Genomic DNA, 23,506 nt, shown 5'->3' on the forward strand with positions numbered 1-23,506 from the left:
TTTCGTCATTATTTGTCTAAGTTATATCTAATTTTTTGAATAGAGAAGGGATCATTTTTGCTATACATTATAAAATATTCAGAATTCGATTGTTTCTGCTTAGGAACTCTTCCCTAATCTAAGGTTTCTGCTATTAATCGGTAGGTTGTCTATGTTAATCGGTTATTGACGATGAGGGTTTCAAAGAAAACCACTCAAATATGATTAATCAACACTGACGCAGACAGAGTTCCTAAGAACTAAAAGTTGAATTTATACCTTTCTTAGGTCTTAGGAGTTTTTAGGGTCTATTCATGAATCCACCATTAATGCGAAAAGAATAATCCCAACAACAGTTCAAAAATAAATTATTGAACACAAATATCCAATGAAAAGATAAATTGCCCTTTCACGCAGCTTACACGTATTCCATACGGAAGAGTAGAGACCCACGTGTGAGAGGGGACCTAGCATAATCACTCACAGATTGATTAGAGCATGTCATTGTAAGGAGCATATTTTTCAAGTAATTGGCCACTCTGGCTGCCATTACTATTTTTTGCTCCACGAGAATAATCTTTCACGAAACTATTTATCACATTTCATCATAAAATTTTGAGTTAATTGCTATTTTTCTTAAATGAGGACAAGTGCTATTCATAATTTTTTGTACATATTCATTTTTATATATTCCACGGAGAATATTTTACCAAGAAAGAACAGATAAATTTGATAATATATAAAAAAGACATTTCCGCAGAAGACAGATTTTTTTCGATATTTTTTCTAGAGAAGCCAAGGACTCTTCTAGGAAGTGTTTATTATCCATTCAATCTAGGACTCGCTGTATAAGCGAGAAAAACAACAACCCAATTTTCTTCGAAGATTTTTATAAAAATCTTGTTTGATTTGAACAGCCTGCACTTATGGCTGTAGGGTCCAGCAGTCAGTCATGAAGTAAACAGTAAACTTCGAAATAGAAATTCGTTTGAACGCAACAGAACCGTTATACACTCTGAAAGGCTGCCCACAATGCATTAGAAACGTTGTTACCTGTTGAGTACAGTCATAGATCCCTAATTGCAGCACTTCTTATCTTTCGCAGAAATGAAGACGTCGGTAATGAGCTCCAAGATCAGGTAAACTTTATCACCAACAAACGTGGGTACCACCTCCACTTTCGCAGCAAACAGCGATCATTCAGTGTTCAGTAACAGAGCGATTCAGTCGTTTAATCATAGACTTTTTCAAGGTATCAGTCCGATATTCGTACATGTGGAATAATTGCTGAAAAAATCGGTTGTAATGTATAAGAGTCTGGAGGACATTATGGCCGAGGGTTTCTCGTTCACCGTACCCTCTGGCGTGGACTTGGAAAAACTGGGACTAGACGAAAATATATCAGTCATAATAGCGCCGGGTTCGAATCTGGCGGCGGTGCGGCAGAGCGAAGAATACGAACAATTTTTGGCCGATGTGTGGATAGGCATCATCCTGACTCTGATGGTGGTGATTTGTGTTTGTTGCATGTGTTCGTGTTTGTTGTATCACAAGTTTCAACAGTGGAAAAGAAGACGTAAGTACACGAACATGTTTGTTGTTATTTGGTTATAACAACATTTCGTAGATTTTCCTCAACAAGAGTTTTCCTACTTTTCATTATACCATTATTCACCCAATTTCTTAAAAATCTTGTAATTATACCGCGGCATAAGTAGATATTTATTTATATTGTAGTAATACGCATCTATATTGAAAAACATAATAGTTTTTGTCTTCATTGTTTTCAAACGTAAAAAAATTCTTTTTTCGAATTCTGTTGTCAGTGGCAACTAGAAAATTTTAAGAACTGACAGAAACCCGAATATGCTGATGAATATGGAAACTCAAAATTAAAAAAAAAAGGGAATGATGAATTCTGAATAGTTTGAGTTACAAATCTTTAATATTGGGTGATATAGGTATTGTAATTCCTTCAATTAGGAATAATGTTCAATAAAATATTACTCCTATTACAGTTAATCATAAGCGTTAGAAATTTCACAGGAAGTTTAACTGTTTAATACCAATACCTACTCCGAGTAGAATTTGAAGAAAAAGGTCCGAGCGAGTCTCGAACCCGTAGCACTTCGTTATTACCACCCCACCAGAGGCGCTTGCAACTTCAACTCAGAAAACAACAGAAAATGATCTGTTTCTAGCGTACTGCACTATGACAACCAAAATACGTATCACAAAAATGTTTTCACAAAAGTGTTTTCAACTGTTCTTGGCATTTAGAGCATGCGACCTATTGTAAATTTTTTAGACAAACCCCAGTATTTTCGAAGAAGGGCAACACTTAAAACACCACTTAAACGAACAGTATGCGAGTGACCCCATTTTTTGTTTGAAATAATTGAAGACTAACATATCGAAAATTTTAATTTGAGAAAACTTCCCATTTTTGACTATATAAGTATTAAGTATACGGTGTACCTATTTATTTTCGACCCCTTCTTAAGTTATTGGAAAAAGAATCACGTCCAGCATTTTTGCTGCATTTGTATATTTAACGCCCTGTATATTTTTAAACTAAAAATGAATATGATAAATAGTTCTCTCATACTTCAGCTTTCTTTAATTTCATTTTAGTAGGCCTCAAGGAAGTTAAAAAATTGAAGGGACTTGAAACTGATCATGGAATATCATACATTAAAATGTAGTATGGCAAAGTATCTTTATGGAAATGCATATTTTATGTTAAACCAGAAACAGAATTACATGATTTTCATTAGGATGAGTTATTTGACCAATAACACACTGGCACCTTCAGGTGGGTGAAGGTTTACAGCTCGGTTTACAGGTTTAATAATTCATCCTAGTGGAAATTATGTAATTCAGTTTCTCGTTTAATTATGGATTTTCATTAAAAATCGGCTTCATCAATTCCATATTTAATGTTATATAATTCACGCTTCAGAACTTTCGTATTATTAACTATATTCTTCAATTTTACCCTCTTATATACTTACTTCTAGCAGGGCCAAAAAAATCATAGCAAATATTTTCGAAAATTCATTAACTTTGTATATTATTTCAAATAACACTAATACACTGGCGTTATTTTTATCCATCCTTCCAATTATAATGGTGATGATTTCAAGTTGCTTCGATGTTTTCACTTGTATATGCATTTTGTTTGAATTCCTCAGATGCCAATCACTTAATGATTACCATTTGAATTATAAGTATGTTTATCTCATAAGAGAGGTAACAAACTGTCTAGAGAAATGTTTGCTAGTTTTGTCATGGACTCAAACGAACTGCGAAAATATCACCCTAGCATAGGTGCAATTACTACAGCGTTGAAAATTTTTATTTTCTGAAACTTTTTAGGGTTTTCACTTCCAATCTCTGGAACGAAATCAATAAAAAAATTGAATGATTTTCTCCTGCGTGAATTCCTGACTGATTTTACCCGCATTTATCCGAGCATTTATCAGAATCTTTTTATAGCGAAACGAAAACTGTCATAATCTCGCGAGGGTTATAATTTTTTTTCGTGCACGAATTTTTCATAACTTTTCAGCGAGCTTTTCAGATTATTCAGATTTATTTTAGCTGAGCTGAGAAAGTTTCGAATCACCGATCTGCAAGCCACAAAATTCTATAGAGTCCAAGTAGAATAAACTTAATATTTCTTCAACCAATGACTCAAAATGAAAACGCTGAAACCCGTGAATTGATTTTTAACTATCGTCATTTTCTGGCAATGAAATTGAATATTTTTCTCCAATCCCTTAACGTCAACACATGTGTGGGCTCGTTGGAAAGCTCATGAAAAATGTAATCCCACCATATCTTTTTTCAATAATATATTAATTCAATTTTTTTTCTAGGCACTTTTGTGTTTGTTCTGACTACCATAAAATTGAAAAAATAGTTATGGTGGGATTCCATTTTCCCTTAGCTTTCCAACTAGTCCACACATGATGGCTGTATTCGGGTTCGAATTTCGGACAGTCCGAGAATGATTCGATACTAGGGCGCAACAGTTCTGCGCAGTTCTAGAAAAATTCTCGGAATGTCCGAAATTCGAACCCGAATACAGCCCAAATAGGTTAACAATTGGAAAACGGAAGTTAGATGACACATTTAATTTTATTGACAAAAATAGAAAATGAGGGGAATTAAAAATCAATTGACCGTTTTCATTATTCGAGACTCATGCCAACCCTATATAACTCGATTTATTACTAAAGAACTAATTCATTGATCTAGTAACTTGGTAAAAATTATGTGAGCAATAAAATAGAAGCTTTAACTTTCCAAGTTCGTGAGTGCACTCTCAATATTTTTTGAAATATTATTTCATATGCTTCATTGCTCAATTTTCCGAAGATATTCATATTAGTACCAAATTTCATCTTTTCATTTCTAGCAGTTATCAACAATAAATGAATTTTTTATTTCCTTACTTTACGTGGGCTCGAAATTTCTTCTGTAAATAATCAAATAATACATCGAATAGTTCACTTTTTTGCGAATAATATTACTTTTCGGTATCTTCTGATACTTAGATTCAGAATTGGCAAGATTTTCAACATCTTAAATGAAAGAAAAGTTTTATTCTAATTGGTTACCAACTTACTCTCTCATGTAGAGAACATCGTTTTTCATTAGCGGATTAATTATTATTTTGTATCTAACAGGATGGATATTGAATAAATGTTAATTGAAGAACTAATGATTAGGTAATATTTTCAACGAGCTCTTGAATTATGCTGCAGAAAAAACTCTGTTCAGGTATGTTATTTTCTAGGCTTCTCTCATAGATTATGTTCCTCGGTTTCTGTTCTGAATTCCATCGATTTATCTTAGACAATACTTAAGAATATGGCAATAGCCTGCTATCGCAGATTCAAAACAAGCAATCTTCGCTTATTAATATTCATAATATTTTGATATACGAAATAAATACAATCTACATAATTTTTCCGTTGATGCTCGCTTCACTAATTATTTGAATCATAATTCTTAATGGTAATGCGATAGGTCATTCGACAAAATTGTTAGATCGATTTAATAATGGAGATAAAAATATTTGATGAACTTGATATTTATGCTTTTACTGTATTCAGCTGATATAGAACGGCTACAAGTTTCTGAACCTGACTGAACGTGTAGGTACACTTCGAATTATTCCATAATTTTTTTGGGACGATTGCGTACCTTTTGAAATTGTTCATTCCATTAGGTAAATTGATGGGGTATCATTAGGATTTAGTGTAATCGGTTAAATAATTTGAAACATCTAATTGAACAATGAGATAATGAGTTTTAGGAACTTGTTTATAGATATTGGATTTATCTGGAAGTGGTAGAAGCTTTTGGAATTGAGTGATTCACTACAAGTTTCCGAAAGCATTAGAAATTTTTCTTGGAAACTTTTTAACTGCTACCCGAAACAATTCCGTAAGCCAACGGTTCTGGGATTACCCAGGCTAGGCCAGACGAGAACCCGTCAGTGGACCGGCTAAATCAAAATCTTATCTGAGAAATTCCAAGGCAAAGGTCTCTCGCCAAATTTATAAGATGTATGAATTGAAAATCTTTTTTGCACTGAATTTTCCCCAGTGTGCTAGCAACAAATCAATGAATCAAGAATCTGATCACACCAGAATTTGGGGATAATTTGTGGCTTATTTATTAACCAGGGAAAAATTTTTTACTCTTTAACTGCTGGATGAATGGTGGGTTCTGCTATCTCAACGTTGAGCTAGCTTACAGAATGGTAATCAGAGGAATCTGATAACATCAAATTGTCTGACTCATTTTAGGCTCTCATTTGAAAAAATGGTTTTTCATTCGAATAGCCTCGCGAATAGCTTAATAACATTTAGCTAGTAGAATCCACATTCTCCCAAATATATTATTAAATAATATTAAAAGAAAATATTATTATTAATATTATAATTATTATTAATATTATTATTAAAAATAATATTAAAAGAGCAAAAAATCTTCCTCTAAATAAACCTTGAATTATGCTGATAAATTCTGCCAACTTAGAGGTAAAGCTAGCTATAGACCATATTAGTGAGGTTAGGCGGGAAATTTGAATCGCGATCCATCCGTGGATCTGGTCTCTGAATTCCCTATGCATTTCTTATGGGACTAAAAATGCCGCGTACTTCTCGCCTGTTTTTGGATATTTTAGCGAATTTCTTAAGATTTATTTCTGTTGGAATGTGTTCTATGATCCTTTCTTAACAAGTTGAAAACAAAATTTCGTAATAAAATGGTATATTTTTTTAATAATGGATCAATATAAAATTGGTCAGCAAGATCCATGGAAGTTTGTCGTAGCTTCATTTCGTTTCTAACCTCTGAAGCTGACATCATTCTAACGCGCAAGCGTAGCATGTCATTTTCTTTGTTACGGTTCATGATTGACGTATAGCAGAAATGATCTACGACATACGGATATATTCCATATAATAATGTGTTCAATTTTGATTTTAGGACATATAAAAGTATTTTGTGATGTAAAATGTACTTGGAAACAACCTCTAATAATTGCGGCACCCAATTTTGCATGTCTTTATATTAACATTTATTTCTAGCTAGCGATATTCCATTTTAAAGTCGATTCCTTTGTAAAAAAATTTGAATATGGATCTCCCGCCATTGAGTGATTCTAACCTCACTAATATGGTCTATATCTCTTCTTTTCGAGTATGTAAGCCAAATAATAATGAAAATATGATTTTTTCAATTTCTTCCATGAGTTTTTTGGTTCTGCAAGCTTAACGTTTTCTGACAGAACCAAAAGCTTATCGAATGTCTATCAGTTCATAATATGTTGAATACTTAGAGTAGAAATAGTTATTTAATCAACTAGGTTATTAATGAAAGCAATTAATGATTGAGATATTTATTTTAATACACGAGTTGATTACAAGATTTTTCCGTAGACCACATTTTTTTTAATTGAATGTGAATTCTTGATTGCAAAAATTTTCTATCGATACCTAGTAAAATTTGACACCATAGTCCATAGAGGGCATATTCGAGTTGTGACATTTTGAGTAAATCACATTGATATCGTTCCCTATAATATCTGTTGAAGAATGTGTGTAGCTGGCGGAAGCTGGAGTTGTAGTACAAAGATATATTGATTACTCTCTAACCATCATAATTTTTCTGCAACCTCCACGATTCATCTCTTCTCAATTCGCCCGCTAGGTACTATGAAAATCAATGCGACAACAAATAAAATAATTATTTGGGAAGCTGCTGAACACTTCTATATTCGATTACCCGTGACAATAATGGAATATTAGAAAATTAACCAATAAAAGGGTTCATTAACAGCTAATTTCGTGTACGTTAAACAGTGCTATTATTAAGAGGTCAGCGGAAAAATAGTTTTAATTCATTGATAGCGACAATCTCGGCGACAATGAAGTATTTTGGCAGATTCGGTGATACATTAGATTAGACGATATTTTATTAACCTTGAAAAGTTATTCCAAAATGAATTCGGTGAAAATTTTTGCAGTCCGGTTTTTTTTTTTGTCCAGGAGTGTATATGTGGATATAAGAAACAAATAATCTGGAAGCTCGACGATTGTTTGATTGAGTGTGAATAATACCTATTTTGATAGAGATTGCATAATTTATATTTTGATCCATTATTCTCTTCGATGAATCATTGTTATTATGATACTAACGAGAATTTCAATTGAACGAAATACCAAAAATAAATCCGTACTTGACTGAGTGGTCCAGCCAATATTTGCAGTTTGCAGCCACTGAAAATGGTCGAAATTATGCAATTTTTGTGACATATTGAATAAAAGTTTGCTTTCCCTTTCCTTGAATATCCGTTATGATTCGCGTTTAGGCTAGTGACAGGGCAAGATATCTGGGTGATTGGAGTTCAATTAACCTGAAAACTTCCCGTTGTTTAACCTTTGTGAGTGTTATTCCTTTATAGTGGTGAGTTTTTACCCTATTTATAATTAGTGCTGAATTTGATTAATAATTTGGCCGTTAGGGCCAACCGCTTAGCTTTCTTAGGACTTTTGATTTTTTGCTACCTTTTTTCATCTGATTTGTGGGTTGCACACAGATAAGCTCCTTATCTTCGGTTTTTTTTTAACATGAACGAAACAGATCCCGAGGCATCATGGCCTCGGGTTCTGGAAATGTTATCCCCCAGGGCAAAACTCGCTTATGATAATATTAATAGTGAGGAATGGAACTCGATTAATGTAAGCCTACTTAAGGAGGAATTATCAGCTATTAGAACAGAAGCAGCCCGTTGTCAAGAGGAAATTCTGATTGGAAAAATAGATAAAGTCTTATTGACCATCGTACAGGGGGATGCCAAATTTAAAAAACGACATTCCTTCTATTCTTTACAGGACAAAGGACCATTTGAAATTATAGTGGAATCTACTCAGAGGGAAATTAAGGATCTCAACCCATTAAATATAGGAAAGGTGATTTATAATAATCAAAAGTACAAAGAATTTAAAATTTTGAACATTAGTAGAAAGGGACTTAAAAAGGTAGGGATTAGATTTTTTTCGGCTGAACAGGCTAATAAATTTGTCAAGTATAACGACTTTGACCCCACAACCTATGATGTCTACATTCCAGGAAGGTATGTCTCCATCATGGGCATTGTGAGAGATATTGGACAGGACATAACAGACGAAGAGATCGTTAGCATCGGAAAGGGATTGAGCCCTGATGTCAAATGCATAAGGGTACGTAGATTTAATCGTAGGAAGGTTACTGAAAGTGGCAACATTTATGTTAAAACAAACACCTGTGTGTTGACGTTTGAGGGTACAGCCCTTCCGAAGTATTTTGAGCTGTACACGACCAGACTACCCGTGGAACTCTATATTCCTCCAGTAGTTCAGTGCAATAATTGCCAGCGTTATGGTCATGTTCGTAACCTCTGTAGAGGTAAATTTAGATGTAGGAAATGTGGTGCACATCACGTGGATGAAAAACCTTGTGATTCAGAACCCTGCTGTATTCACTGCCAACAAAGGCACGAGGCAAATGACAGGAAATGTCAAGAATATGCGAGACAGGTTAAGATGAGGGAAATCATGGCCATGCACAATGTTTCCTTATTTGAGGCAGACAAAACATGTAAGAGACAAATAGCCCCTCGCCTATCAGAGTTCCCCTCTCTACCAGAGGATAGGCCTGAGACCTCTCCCATGACTACACGAAAGCAATCATATGCTACTATTACAGCTACAACGCAGGGCAGATCTCAGGGTCCGGTGCGACCAAATAGCAGAGGACCAAGCCCGAAAAGAAAGAGCATAGTACAAACAGGTTATGACAAAGCAGCACATAATTCTTGTTTGATTCCAAGTCGACCTGCATCTCCAATCATTTCATATCCCCGAATGTCTAGTCAGCTCTCCAATTCAGCTACGTCTCAGGAAAATTCAGGTGGCAAGTATATTAATCAGATAGATTTTGGGAGCCATTGGTTCTCACAGGTTAGCATTGCTGCTAGCCACAACGACCAGTCCATGATTATCGAAGATAGTGACACTAGTCACAATAGACAAATAATAACATATGAGGAGGATTACCTGAAACATGGTAATTCATCTTCTTCACTATAAGTACCATTAATATAGCAAATTACTTTCGTGATAGGACCCTTGACTTATCTTGGATCATCTATCATTAGCGTCCAAAAAATTTTTTAATAGAGTTTTCAGTATTTTCCGGGTCTTTCAGTGGAATATTAGGTCGATCAAGTCTAATTTTGATGATTTCAAGATTTTCATAAGGGACACCAAACCCGATATTATTATGTTGAATGAGACCTTTTTAAGTGACAATTATATAGTCAACATTGCCGGTTTTTCCCTGATGAGGGAAGACAGGCCAGATGGATATGGTGGAATAGCAATTGCTGTCCGACATGCCTTGGAATATGATACCATCAATGTTCAAGGGTTGAACCTGCCCCAAAGGATACAGATTATGGGTATAAAGTGTGAGGGGGTCGAAATTTTCAACATTTACGTGCCGCCGGATGTATCCTTGACGGATGAATTCTTTCAAGGTCTGGATCGAATATCTAATGGTTCCACCATCTTTCTGGGGGATTTCAACGCCCAGAACCCTGCATGGGGCTCTGGTATCTCGAACCATAATGGACGAGTAGTACAGGCCTTTGTAAGAGATTGCAATTATGTTATCCTAAATGACGGGACTCCCACGAGGGTAACAGCTCCCCACGAGAATCCAAGTGCCCCAGATCTTTCCATTTGCTCAGGAGACTTGTTCACTCGGTGTGACTGGTCGGTTATCGCTGATACGGGACGCAGTGATCATCGTCCCATTATCGTTGAAGTTCGGAAGCATGGAGTTAACACGTCTTTCCCCAGGAAATCCTCAAGAATTTTCAATACCAAGAAGGCTGATTGGAAAAAATTTGCCGAGAAAATTATCAACAGTTCGGTTACGGGTCAGGTGACTGATATTCTCGAGTTCGTTAAGATGGTCCAAATGGCAGCTGAGGAGTCCATCCCCAGATACAGAGGAAGGTCTAGCCCTAAATACAGTGTGCACTGGTGGGATGACGAAATTGCAGTTGAAATTGAGCTCAGGAGACTGCTGCTGGCAGAGTACAATCATACCTCCACCATGGAAAATTTTGTGAAATATAAACATCAGGTCGCCAAAGTCAGAAGAATGACAAAGAAGAAGAAAAAGGAGTCATTTAGGAAGTTTACAGAGAATCTGTCTATCAGGGATACAAACAACTTTTGGAAGATTATTAAAAAGTTCTCGGGTCAACCACGGAGAGATGGACCTCAAGATGTACCCGATCAGTGTTGTATGGAGATATTGGATAGAATCTCGCCGGCGGATCCATCGGCTAATATAGTACTGGTATACGAACACTCGCAAGATACATTCACTCTGAATGAACTGATCTATTCTCTTAAGATCAAGAGAAACTCCACCCCAGGTAAGGATGGCATCGACTATCTGATGCTATATCAGATACCTACCTCCGCAAAAATACTTTTGCTTGGTTTCTTCAATCAATTGCTTCTGGGTGGGGACCCACCACCTTGTATGAAAACTTCCTTCGTGGTTCCAATTCTTAAGAAGAATTGTCCGGCAAATGTTGCGTCCAGCTATCGACCGATCACAATGACGCCATGCATTACAAAGATCCTTGAAAGAATGGTTAAAGAACGGATAGAAAAGACTATCGAGGAGCGGTTGAGTGGAGCCCTCACTTTCGGTTTTCGGAGGGGTAGATCCATCACTGACTGTCACACTCTTCTAACAGGCCACATATATCGAGCATTTAATAAGAGGCAGATCACCGTGGTTGTATTTCTTGATATCTCAAACGCATATGACTGCGTTGACCTTGGCATCCTTTGGCGGGACTTGATAAATATCGGGATTCCCCGGAACTTTTGCAATTTGATATATCAGTTATATCGTCATAGATCGGTTGAGATCACGGGAGCTTCTGGTGTGGAGTACAGAAAAAGTGTTGCCAATGGACTTATTCAGGGTTCACCTTTGAGTCCCCTACTTTATCTACTGTATTCATTGTGTCCTGCCAACTTGCTGACACGTTGTATTTTGCTCCTACAGTATGCAGATGATTTTGCCTTACTCTGCTCGGGGAGTGATATCGACCAGATTGTAGACATGATTAACGCATGTTTGTCCGGTTTGGATGACTGGCTGAGGTCCCGCAATCTCAGAATCAATACCCAGAAGTCTGCGGCTACCATCTTCACTAAAAGTGTTATTCCTCTTAATATGAGTACTATTACTCTGGACTCACAACCCATTGAATGGAAGTCTCAGGTTAAGTATCTGGGGGTGACATTTGACCAAAAGCTTAAGTGGGGTAAACACATAGATCACATGTGTGATAGGGCGATATCCCAAGCAAAAATAATTAAAAGCCTATGTCGACCCTCCTGGGGATCTCATCCCACGACGCTCCTGAACGTTTATAGGGCACTTGTAAGACCACACTTGGACTTCGGGGGGATTTTGTATGGTAGGTGTGCCAAGGCGCAGTTGATAAAGTTAGATAGAGTGCAGTTTTCGGTCATTCGAACTGCGCTTGGACTGATGAAATCCTCACCAACTAATATTATATTGGCCGAAAGTGGTGAACTTCCCCTCCAATCAAGGAGACTATGGCTGGCTATGAAATACATATCTAAGATTTTTAGATTTGCTAACCACCCGTTACTGCAAGTATTGGGTGATCCAAGTGAACTGGATAGTCTGTGGTTCAACGGCACAATTCCTAGCTACATAGAAGCTTGTAAGATTTTAGAAAATCAAAAAGATCTGATCTGGAATGCCCCAACTCTCCCTTACTTTCTGACGGATATCAACGTAAGAGCTATGAAGGTGGAGATGTATAAAACTGATCTAAAAAAGGAATCTATCGATAATTTAGGTTTATTTAGGAAGATTCTAGCAGACAGATTCGGTGGATATGTGGACATTTACACTGATGCTTCCAAGTCACGGGACCCTGACTCGGTGGGATATGGGGTGTGGATCCCATCTCGCTCTGTCAAGATTTGTGGCAGACTGCCAGATCATTGGTCGGTTTATACAGCCGAAACTTATGCAATTTACAGAGCTGTTCAGTATATTATGGACCGGAGCCTCACCAGGACGGTGATAGTTTCGGATGCCCTAGGTGTGCTCAACAAATTGAAACATGGAAACATTAACGCCAACATCGATATAGTAACGGTGAATACTCTAATTTTGCTGGGGAGGGCAAGATCTTTGGGGCTGAGGATTGCTCTGATGTGGATACCTAGCCACTCATATATAGCACATAACGATACAGCGGATTTACTGGCAAATCGAGGAAGACTACTGCAGGGACAATCCCAACTGAGAGGGGATCCAAGAGAGCTATGGCCGGCTTTGAAAAGCCGACTCTGGGATGAATGGACAGAGAGGTTCAGAGAGATTGGAATGACCAAGGGCAGACAGTACTCTTCGGTGGTGAGACCTGCCTCATATCGTAGGGAAACCTGGTTTAAGGTTTTGAATACCCCTAGGGTGAATATCACAACATTCGTCCGGATTAGGTCGGGGCATTGTCTGACCCCAGCGCATTTGGCAAGGATTGGTGTCATCGACTCCCCTCTATGTAGCTGTGGCGAGTTGGGTGACTTGCCACACATTCTCTTTTCTTGTGGCGATAATTCCTCCAATTGTGACAACTTATATCAGAGTTTGCTTGCCCTGGGGATAACAGCTCCCCTTAATTTGTGTGAAGTGTTCTTCTCGACTAGGCCCGAGGTGATGAGCTTGTTGTTGGAATTTTTACATTGTTCGCGTATCAGACTTTGATGACAGTGTTGATTTTGAGCTAGTTTAGTTGTAGTTTCAGCACTCTTTATATAATCCAGTTCCTTTTCCCGACATATCCACATTCCTCTAAGTGTGCTAACTTGTGTTACTCCAAGGGAATGAGCATAGATACAATGTTTGAAGCCTAACACTGAGTTTGTCACTGTTATATTATAGCAACGTCCTCGCAGCCTGAGATAGAGCCATTCTAGACTCCTGCACCCCTGGGAATCAGGCTGTTTGATCGTACCTACCACGTAGAGGTTGGAAGCATAGCCTACCGGCTGTTCCATGGTTTCTTGCCCGCTTAATATGGGGGAACGCATTTAGGAGGACAGGAACTAACAAGAAGAAGAAGAAGAAGAAGAATATCCGTTACAATTTATCGCTCAACTATAAAAACCTTGAACGTCTTGAATAAGATATGTGTTGATTCGAAGAAATTATTTAATTTGTTACACACTATGTTGTAATTTGACGTAATAAGGAAATCTGCATTTTCGATTGAGAATTTAGATAGATAGACTATTTTCCTTTGACCATCTGAAGATGCTTCAGTGATAGCAAAACAGGTGTTCTAGCTAAATAACTCATGTGAGTGAAAATCATATAATTAAGTTTTCAGATGGAAAATGGTAGTAGGTAACTTCAATTTTGACAGCTTAGTTACGAAGCAAGGTGCCAATAGTTCTAATATTGCACAACAAAATCACACCAAAAGATATTTTCACGAAAGAACTGCAAACGAAACCTTTATACAAAAAAATCACATAGAATAAATTTGTTAGTTATAAGTACTTTTACAGTTAGTCTTTTGAAAGAAGTAAGCCATTTGAAGTGAAATTGAATTCATTAGACTGAATTGGTAGATATTTTGTCATGGCCATAACGAAACTTTTCTAACCGATAAATAATATAGATTTCGAAGTAGAAGAAGGGTGAATTTAATTCTGGCCTAAATGAAATTACATGAGGCGTTTAGAAGGGTTGCTAGAACTAAACAGCTCCACAAAATTGCTAATTCCCAAGTTATGGATATCGGAAAATTAGGAAATCATTCATGAATATTCGCATATTTCTCCGAACCTAATAGACTTAGGATAAAAAACAAGCTGCTTTTCCTAAAGGCCTGGATCCTGTATGACCTACATCTATACCTATAGGTTATGGCCAAGAACTCATATAACATACCCCTTATAAAGAAAGATACGCATCTTTTCAGTTAAATCTTTCTAGACATGAGGAAAGCAATGACGTGAAGTCCGGAATTTTGCGAGTTTGTTCTAATTCACGGCGATCCCCCATCCAGGCGCTGAACTTCCCCGACGATGCTTTGATTCCAGTTTTTCCCAATATTTCTTCATTAGGTACTTGACAAATGATTACTGAATCACCTTTGTTTCAAATGTTCAAAAAATTGAGCTTTTACATCATCTGTTATTCCTAGGAACCAGCGCATTTGATTTGATTGTAATTCGAACAATTTGAACCAATTTTTGTCCTGATTATTTCTGTAATTTTATCACTAAGTGCTTCTTCATGGATATCACACTGAATATATTTGGTATACATCATTATGGATTATGTCACCTGCGGACATCCTATTCGGCAAATAGGTGAATATATAACATAAATATTCGAGTTATTCTCCATCGATTTGATATAATGAATAAACCAACAACGATGCAAATTAGTATATTTTTAAACTGAAAAGAAATTCAAATCCCTGCGATACACGATCCAGAGATACGGTGTGATGCGGTATTCCTTTATAAAATGGAAATACCGTATGTATGTCGAATACTAAGCGTACACTGAGGCGTTAACTCCTTTGTCTAACAGTAACTCAAGACTTCCTTTGTTTTGATCGATGAGAATGATAATTAAGATTAGATATAACGACCCAAATAGGTCACATAATCTCTTTGTGACGTTCAGGTTATATTTTCCGTTCTTTTTCTTCCATGCAATTTTTGTATGTTGATAATTGCAAATGTACGTGGTTCATTTGGGGACAGGTTAATTGGATAATTCCTTCATGTAAGTGCTTTTATTTTTCTTATCGCTTAACCCCATTTGAACTATTCAAATGGATAACGAACTAAAGTCGTGTATTATTTTTGATATTTATTGTTCATTGTACTACTTCAGAAAATCTATGAATGAATGTGTGTCACCGTGGACTCTGAAACTCTTCGAACTTATGTATTTTGTACAAAGCAATTATAGAACTTTGGACGCAAAATTTTTCATTTTAAGTAGTCGTTCTTCATAAAGTACAACAATAATACACAAATAAATGCTTTTGCCCACCATGAATCGTCGTAACATGTATACAGCGTATACTTCGTTCATTATTTTCAACAGTAAACATTTGGAATCGAACAAGAAATATGGGTTAGGCCATGTCTTTACCATAAGCTCATGAGCATTTGGCAGTATTGTTTTTGTACTGGACTTGCTGTTATTCGAAAATTAAGTAATCCAATTCAATTCGATGAAATAACCCCCATTAAGCTAGCAGAACCACTTCTGAATTTTGAATTTTTTTTGCTGCCATAATTTTAGGCTAATTTTTTACCCCAATTAAAAATTTTTGCTTCCCCAATTTTTGGAGAAATTGGGGTTCTGCTAGCTTAACGTTAAGCTAGTAGAACCCAGAAGCTAATAGAACATTTAGCAGAATTCGAACAATATAATAATTTAAGGCTCATTTCAGGTTCTCATTTGAAACTACTGCGGATTGTCCTGCTGAATGAGTTTTTTAAAAAAAAAAAAAAGGTTCTGCTAGCTGTACCGTCAAGCTAGCAGAACCAAACCGCTTATACAATATTTATCCAGAATCTGATGACACCATACTTTCAGGCTATTTTTAGGCTAATTTATTACCCTAGTGATAATTTTTTGCTCTCCGATAATCGATTGTTTATCCAGAATCTGATTACATCATATTTTCAGGCTAACCTTAAGCTAATTCATTACCCAAGTAAAAAAAATTGTGTCCTCCAATTCTGGGAGAAATTGCGAGATGTTAAAGGTCAAAGTCATGCCACCAAGATTAAATCGATAACGAATTATTTTAAAAGATATGATTACATAATAATTTTAGGCTCATTTTGGGCTTTCATTCAAACCTTTTGCGGATTTCCCTGAATGGTTTTTTTTTGGGTAATAAATCAGTCTAAAATTAGACTGAAAGTATGATGTAATCAGATTCTGGATAAACAATCGATTATCGGAGCAAAAAAATTCTCGCTAGCGTAATAAATTCACCTGAGATTAGCCTAAAAGTATGGTGTGATCAGATTCTGGATAAATATTGTATTAGCGGTTTGGTTCTGCTAGCTTGACGGTAAAGCTAGCAGAACCTTTAAAAAAAAAAACTCATTCAGGACAATCCACAGTAGGTTCAAATGAGAGCCTGAAATGAGCCTAAAATTATGATATTGTCAGCTTAACGTCAAGCTAGCAGAACCCCCTATTTCTCCAAAAATTGGGAGCAAACATTTTTTTATTGGGGTAAAAAATTCGCCTAAAATTATGGCCGCAAAAAAGTGGTTCTGCTAGCTTAATGGGGGTGATGAAATAATTCAGCCAGTTTTGTGCCATGATATTTATGGTACTTTGCGGAATGGTTGTTGAATCAGGATACTTCTCTCTGAATAATTCAAGAACTTCATTTTGTGTTCTTCTCACTGTAGACTGTAAATGCGAATTGTTTTCTATAGATGAATAATTCTGTAGGATCATAGTATGGATTATTCTTTAATTGCAATTGGACGAACTATCACTTTGAAAGATAGGCTTCCTCTGATTTCTACCAAACCCATTATTTGCGCCTGATAATTAAGAAGCTATATGAGAACCATGAATCGAGCAAATGCAAAAGCTCTGGGGCACCAAAAGAATTGTATTATGGTGTTCACTTCACCTCTTTTATTTATAATAGCGTTCGAAGTGAGTAACACCAAAGAGCGATCTGTCCTGAGTCACGTAGTCGGTCGATGTCGATGATTTAGTATTATATTGCGTATTACAACTTTTACTCATTTCAACGTCTGGGCAGTATTTGGCATTTGGATTATGGGTCAAAACTGGCGATTGTTCTACGATGATAAATTTATCTAGATTTTGCACAATAGGTACCAACCTATAAAAATGTTAGTAATAAGTCGTCGTAAATTACTGCCGATAAAAAATTAAAGTTGTGGAAACGTAGATACATGTCAAATTGTCGAAGACTGTAGTCTAGGCAGAATCTATTAAGATTCTGCCTAGACTACAGTCTTCGACAATTTGAGATTTATTAAAATCTTTCATTTTGGTCGATTTAAACAACCACATTTTGGTTAGAAAGGAGGACCAAAATGTACTCAATAGGCACTTTCCAGAAGTTTAAAAGACTAAAGTCATTTTAATGAGTAGATAGCATAGCTCATTATGGAAAAACAAAATTCCCCTCAACAAGCTGAATTTATGACATTAGACATTTGCAGCTACAGTTACATTCAGCAAAAGAAATTTTTCGAATTTCACATTCTTCTTTATTTTTAATACCTTCCAAAAACTCAGGGTGATTCATAACTATTGGGACATAGGTTAAGGGCAGATTGTTTGGACCAAAATATGGCGATAGGACCAAATATACCTCAATAAAATATTGCTGTAGAAAAAGATAAAGGTTAAAGTTGAATTTTTTATAAGGGGACAGAATAATATTTTCTTCGAAGTTCGAAAGTCCTTCATTAAAAGAATTAGAAAAGGCAGTTAGAAGTCGGAGGAGGCCACGTAGAACATTTAATTCAAGTTTATTCTTTTTATGTTACATTGTTTTTAATTATGCTTTATCGTAGAAATAAATAAATAAAATAAATAAATCGTTACTTCAAATCCCCTTCCGATGCTCTAAACTGTTCAATTGTGTTTTTCTTAAAAACGGATGAAAAAATATACAGTGAAATTATTAACAAAAAACGAAAAAAAAAATTCAACTTTAATCTTTTTCCACAGCAATATTTTATTGAGGTATATTTGGTCCTATCGCTATATTTTGGTCCAAACAATCTGCCCTTAGGCTATGTCCCAATAGTTATGAATCACCCTGTATATATGAGAAAATCCAACCTTGCCGTAGTTGTCAATTCCCTCATCTCTGGAGGAGTGTTACTCATATCGCTAACACTATAGATGTATTCGGGTTCGGCTTTTGGACGGTCCGAGGATGGTTCTAGAACTGCGCAGAGGATTTTATACTAGGGCGCAACAGTTTTGCGCAGTCCTAGAACAATTCTAGGACCGTCCAAAAGCCGAACCCGAATACAGCTTATCCATTCTTGATTATAATGACTACTAATATTCAAACCACGTTCTGAACTCACTCGTGAAATGTAGCAGATTTTGTGAAGAATCAATTTGTCAAGGGCAAATGACAGTTATTTTCACGGGCTCTTATATTTTCATCAAATCCTGGCTCTCGAAATTATTTAAATCGCCACTCTCGCATCTGTAACTACGAGTAAGTGGGGAACACAACGAACGAAAAGTGTTTGAGGACGCAAAGTGTATCTTATCGTTTGTTAGGTATAACTCGAAATAAAAAAATTTTATGGCCTGTATTTTCTGAACCGGGTCGAATTGGAAAAAATGCTAACGGAAGAAAGTGTTGAAGTGTTTCTTTTGGCCTTAGGAATCTTCTGTTAAAATATATGTACAGGGTGTTCCAAATTCGATGTCCAGTAAAGGGATCTCGGAAACTAGAAGCTAGAGCAAAACCGATGACACGTTTTCTAGCTCTTTTTCAGAGAAACAAAGAATGGTGAAAACCGTAGCCTCCTAGAATCCTTCGTTTTTGAGTTATTAGCAAAAATTTGACGATTTCGAAAAGTTCTCATGACTTTTTTGTCTTTAAAGTTACAGATCTGATATCTCTTCTGAGAGCATGGACAAATATCACACCCTGTATACTTATTATTTGGAACTCTCCGAATACCTCGAGGTATTTTAATCGGTGTAATAATTAGATTTTTTCTTTCTTTATTTGTTGATTTCAATGCTGGAAATTATAAAGAATTAATAGTTCCTAAACTCTACATACTTTTGAATGGAAACTTATATCTACTAAATGATAGTTCCACATGTGAATGTTATCTCAATATTTCATTCATTATTTCTATTGAACACGAGGCATGAACTTCCTAGTTTCAAAAAAATTCAGTATATATTGTAGGTATTATGGTTAGTTCTTCAACGTATACTACCAAATCGGTAAATGGAAATATGTATAATTCATCCAAATTTATTCTATGATTTTAAATTAGTGTCCTTCAAAATTATTACACCTACGCTATCAAAACATTTTTATATCTTATAGAATGAAAATTGTTTTTTGGAAGTGTCAATTTGAGGGAAAAAACAGCCTGCCAGAATTTCTTTCTTTTTGAAAAGTTTCCAGATTTGGCATAGTCATGTTGCTTTGCTATGATGCTATGAAACAGAAACATTCCGAAAACTTTATTTTCATCTAACATATGAAAAAATATGCTGTAATCCTGCGATTACATATAGACTTGGGTAGCATTTAGAAGCTTTTTAAAGAAACTGTATACAGTGTTTCTCAACAAAAAAAACGAGAGAACATGAGTTTTTTAAATGTTGTAACACTTTTTTTGGGCTTTGAAAATATTCTCTTTTGAGTGGCTTGAATTAGATATTCCTGAAATTTGTTTGCGCAAACGCCCATTCGATAGCTATAAAGGTGACCTACTTACAGAATTTCTTGTGGTGGACTATTTTTTCTGGAAATTCCTTTTGAGGAAAGTGAACTTTGCATTGCCACACTGTACACGAATAATTTAGTTGTATTTCAATATTGAATTATTGAAGATTAAGGGTAGTTTATACCACGAGACGTAAGGCGGGAAAGACTATCAAAATGTGGGGTGTTGCCAGAACACTCGAAAGATCAGTAGAAGTTACGAATATTACAATAGTGTTCACTTTCGTCGAAAAGATGGCAGCACTTTACGAACGTCTCTTTTCAATATCAGCAGGTTTCGAATTGTAGCGAATGGCGAGACTTTTCGAGAAATTTTTTTATGTGGAAATTAATTGAAAAAATCGTTTTCCCTCGGAAAGTGAATAACATGAATGAACATTTGCTCTTCACTGAAAAAAATTTTCAAAATTTTTCATTTGTCGAATAAAAAAGTTTCTAGCTTTCCGAACTGACGAGCTGAGTGAATTGAATTTTAATAAAAACCTCATATAAATCAGTTCTTTCTGACGTAGGATATACATTTTCGCTTTTTGAACTGACCACTGAAACGGTATAGACCCCTCCTAATATTCTGAAAAATTTTTGTAACTCGTACAGTTTCGCATATATGTAGGTAAGGTATAGGGTATTTTTCTAGCTTTCATCCTGAATATTTCAGGGGACTCTTGACATAAGGATGATTTTCAGTTATTGCTTCAGCAATGTAGAGTTCCATTTCTGGGCCAAGACAATCGCTTAAAAGGGTGTGATTCGAGGAATTCTCCACCCTAAAATACCCTTTTTTTAACTTTTGTTATACAGAGTTGAGTTGGAGACATTGGTGACTGGCCAGAGGCAAATCATATCCACCATTTTTGAATGTAATGTACCACTCATATGCCTAATGTGAAGACCTTTCTTAAAATAAATAAATATGACTATCCAAATTTGCTTCTTCATCTCAAGAAATTCAAATCCAAGACAAAAATTAAAAGTGACAAACTTTTTTCTTTTTGTGTTTTTGCTGCAACATATATGAACTGGAAATTTCCCAAACAAGGGAGTAGTCATCGTGAAATCGAAGTCCGGAACGCCCCTATCAGTAACAGTTAAATCATATTAGCTGAAAATAAAACGTAGAAGACATTGATAATCCGATGATTCACCAATCTATTCGTTGAAAAATTGAATCTCATATCTGTGATCACGTAAAATTCATTCCAACATGAAATAATGCATCGGTGAAATCGATATGTGTCCGTATTTTGAGTAGGTTGTATTCATGTAGGTTCGCTAATCGTAGTAACCGTCTATATCCAATATCTTCGTAACAAGATATATACGTAAAAACAAAGGAAACCTTTTCGAACGCAGACATTGAGACTAATAAACGGTTTCATAATCTAGATAATAATGCATGAGGTAATGACTTTGAATTCGAACGGATAGGTTTAAGCGTTTAAGGACAAGGTCGAGAAAAAAGAGTTAGGAGAGTTCATAGATATTTCCGAATAGGCTATCAAAAACGAGGTGAGGCTATCAAAAACGAGGTGATCTCGGCGATATCACGTCTGAACAGATTCCAAATGGACCATTCTGTAATTTTTTTGTTATAGTTTCTGATGATATAAAACTTTACCATTGTATGTACGTTTGTATCATGGTTGTTTTTCAAAATAATGTTAATCAGTTATACAAAGTGAAAGTTAAGGTTCATATCGCGACGGTATTGACTATTTTGTAAAAAAAATACTAGAAGATTTCTCTTCAAATTACGCTTCTTTTCATTTATAATTATAAATGAAAATGACTCCTCAATTGAGGAGTGAAGGGTAGTTTTCTGTGCCAGAAATGGGGATAGTGTTTTTGTTGCTGAGAATGGTTGGATCAGTGATGTTCTTCAGCAATATCACTGCAAATGCATTGATATTATAATTTGAACAACTGCAATTCTATGTCAACAGGAAAAAATCGGAAAATATTAATCACAATTTAAAATGTTTTCTTGAAATTTTCCGCTTAAATTAGGCATCGAAAAGTATTTTAACCAGAATAATTATCAATATTGAATATTTCTATACAGAGGGAGTAAAAAGTAAATCACACTATTCATATCTTCGGTATTTATTATTAGATAAAATATGAGGAATTGTATCCATTGTGTGAGTTTAATTATACTACTTTTTTGTACAAAATTGCTCGAGCCGTTCTATTTTTATTTCAAATTATTCAACTTTCGATTTATAATAGAGGAAATTGTCGTGCATTCTTCTCGAAGGATGGAGAATGGGCAGTAGAGTTTTTAAATGGCATTCCTAACTTTTTGGGACATTCAGTCACAGTTTTTTATCAATCCTTTTTTTTTGTAATAAGAGTGAAGTGGTTAAACTTTTTGAATTCGAATTTGTTTATGTATTTCGAGGTCAATGACGTATACTGCAGAAGTAATTGATATTTGTAAATTTTATCTATAACGTGCCTTCTTAGTAGGCTTATAAATGATGAATTATTTGAAGTAAAAATCATAATTGGAAAAATAAATGTTCTCATTGTATTGATAAATTTTTCATATTTCAATGAGTTTAAATATTGGCTCCCTGTAATAAAAAAAAGTTAATAAAAAACCCATCAAAGACCGGATCATCTTCAGCAACGAAAGGTCTATCCATTTCTGGCACAAAAAGTTAGACTCCTCAATCATAAATAAACATTTGGATAAGTTGAAATAAAAATTAACATGTTCTAGCATTCCTACTAAGTAGTAGTCAAATAGTCACTTTTCACTCACTCGGTATACCTAGCATTTTATATTCACACTGCACCGCATAGTAGAAAAATAATTTTGCTCAATTAATTTAATATTAGATTTCTTGTATCAATTCCCTAATAATTTGGTACTTGCTCTTAATAACACTGAATGAGGTCTTCTTGTCAAAGCATAAGGATGGAGATATTATTTCGAATTTAGTCAGGCAATAACAGATCATTTCCAAGAGGGCCGATTGAATGACCACCAAGCTTCCCAGACTTGACACCTTTAGATATTTTCCTCTGGAGACATTGAAAGTCGGTTGTATTAAAACACAATCCCAAGATGTAAGAGAAATTCAAGTTGATGTTTCCCAAAACTTATTATTATTATGTACAGGGTGGGCAAAATTCGTTGTCTACTGAAGGGATCTCAAGAACTATAGCAGCTAGAAGAAAACGGACGACACATTCTCGAGCTCTTTTTTCTTGACTAATCCAAAACTGAAAACAGATCCAGCCTAACGTTCATAGATTTTGAGTTATGAACGAAAATTGAGAAATTGTCATTTTCAATGAAGCCGAATAACTCGCTTATTTGAAGTCGTATTCGGAATCCGT

General features: G+C 35.6%; 1 protein-coding gene across 1 annotated transcript in view; it reads left to right on the forward strand.

Moving 5' to 3' along the window:
- The first annotated feature begins 1,064 nt into the window (after window positions 1-1,064).
- Window positions 1,065-23,506, forward strand: part of LOC123312199 — a 35,518-nt gene continuing 13,076 nt past the window's right edge. Inside the window, exon 1 of the mRNA XM_044896487.1 lies at window positions 1,065-1,555. Coding sequence (XP_044752422.1) covers window positions 1,285-1,555 — 271 coding nt within the window. The 5' untranslated portion in view covers window positions 1,065-1,284. The remainder of the gene's footprint in view (window positions 1,556-23,506) is intronic.

The sequence above is a fragment of the Coccinella septempunctata genome, chromosome 4, assembly GCF_907165205.1.
Source record: "Coccinella septempunctata chromosome 4, icCocSept1.1, whole genome shotgun sequence".
Classification (NCBI taxonomy): domain Eukaryota; kingdom Metazoa; phylum Arthropoda; class Insecta; order Coleoptera; family Coccinellidae; genus Coccinella; species Coccinella septempunctata.